At 44.3% G+C, this 1300-nt stretch overlaps 1 protein-coding gene across 1 annotated transcript in view; it reads left to right on the top strand.

The window, feature by feature from the left end:
- Positions 1-962, top strand: part of LOC140381560 (mucin-5B-like) — a 35726-nt gene extending 34764 nt beyond the window's left edge. Inside the window, exons 40-41 of the mRNA XM_072465626.1 lie at positions 293-413; positions 761-962. Of these exons, the coding sequence (XP_072321727.1) occupies positions 293-413; positions 761-962 (323 nt within the window). The remainder of the gene's footprint in view (positions 1-292; positions 414-760) is intronic.
- The last annotated feature ends 338 nt before the right edge of the window (positions 963-1300 follow it).

Here is a 1300-nt window from a genome sequence, read left to right as displayed (position 1 = left end):
CGATTACATTATGCCCAAAATAATCACGATTATCGATTAACCTAATCATCTCGACATCCCTTATCCCTTCCGATCCAATAATACAAAATAAAACAGGTCGACGAGGAAACCATCAACCGATCAATCACTAAAGGGTGACACCATTAGGCGGCGGGTCAATCGAGTAAAAGGATTGAACCGGGACGGACCAAACTCACCCAACATGAAACGCTTATGCTTAACGTATATATTTGTAAAGCCGTGTGTCCCCCCGTTGTATATTTGTAAAGTCGTGTGTCCCCCGTGTGCACAGGCACTTTACGCAGCGTGTGCGAGATCCTCACCAAGCCCAAGGTGATCGAGGTGAACGAGTGCATAAGCAACGGGACCGTGAAGATGCCCTACTGCTTCGGCCACTGCGGCAGCTCCTCCATGTAAGTACAAGTACAAGCACTTCTGGACCGCAGTAAAAGCACATACAGTACACACTCAAAGTACCAGACCACTTTTTAAAGTTGATTTTTGTCCGCTATACAAAATATTCTCTTTTATCTCATTATCAGACAACGGAAATACTTTTTATAGCAAAGTCAGCGGCATAATTGAATCAAAATGTCAAAAACAAGAGTAAACTCTTTGAGATTTTCATTAATAATTCACTTTATTGCTTAAACATTCTCTATCTAGAAGCTTTCAACCTCCAAACTTCAAAATGTATTCAAAATGTCTCAGTGTACAGCAGAGATCATGGTTTGACCTGTGACCCCTCTGCTAACCTCAGGTACTCCATGGCGGCCAACTCCATGATGCACATATGCGAGTGTTGCCGGGAGACCAGCACGGCTGAAAGGAAGGTGAAGCTCGATTGTAAGGACGGCAGCAGCGTCACGCACGTCTACAAGGTGCCCACCGCCTGCGAATGCACCCTGACCGAGTGTGTCCCACCGACCAGCGTCCAACAGGAAAAATCTGAGCTAAGCTAGGCCCACATTCACACGGCGCCACTCTCCGCAGTTCACCTGTGCGAGACTGGAAGCCCTCATTCTGAAATAATGAGACTAAGAAAGTGAATGATAAGCATTAGAACTGTGTGTTTTTTAGAGGCCGTGTCGGTCAAGCCTCTTCTGCTGCATTCATTAGAATTCATTATTTCAGACGGAGGGAAGGGGACTATATAACTCGCTATGCTATGGTAAATTCACTGCTGATGTTTCATTTTTTAAAAGAAATAGCTAAACTTGTGATCCGTGAATGTTGAAATCATATTGGGGATTGGCTCCAGTCGCTGTATTAGTTGTATCTTAAATAGTGTTGTGTCTTA

Source organism: Eucyclogobius newberryi, unplaced genomic scaffold, assembly GCF_026437365.1.
Source record: "Eucyclogobius newberryi isolate DKJ021-1_F unplaced genomic scaffold, fEucNew1.0.hap1 SCAF_5, whole genome shotgun sequence".
Lineage (NCBI taxonomy): Eukaryota > Metazoa > Chordata > Actinopteri > Gobiiformes > Gobiidae > Eucyclogobius > Eucyclogobius newberryi.
Note: the sequence above shows the minus strand (reverse complement) of the source record. Positions and strands in the feature narration are given on the sequence as shown.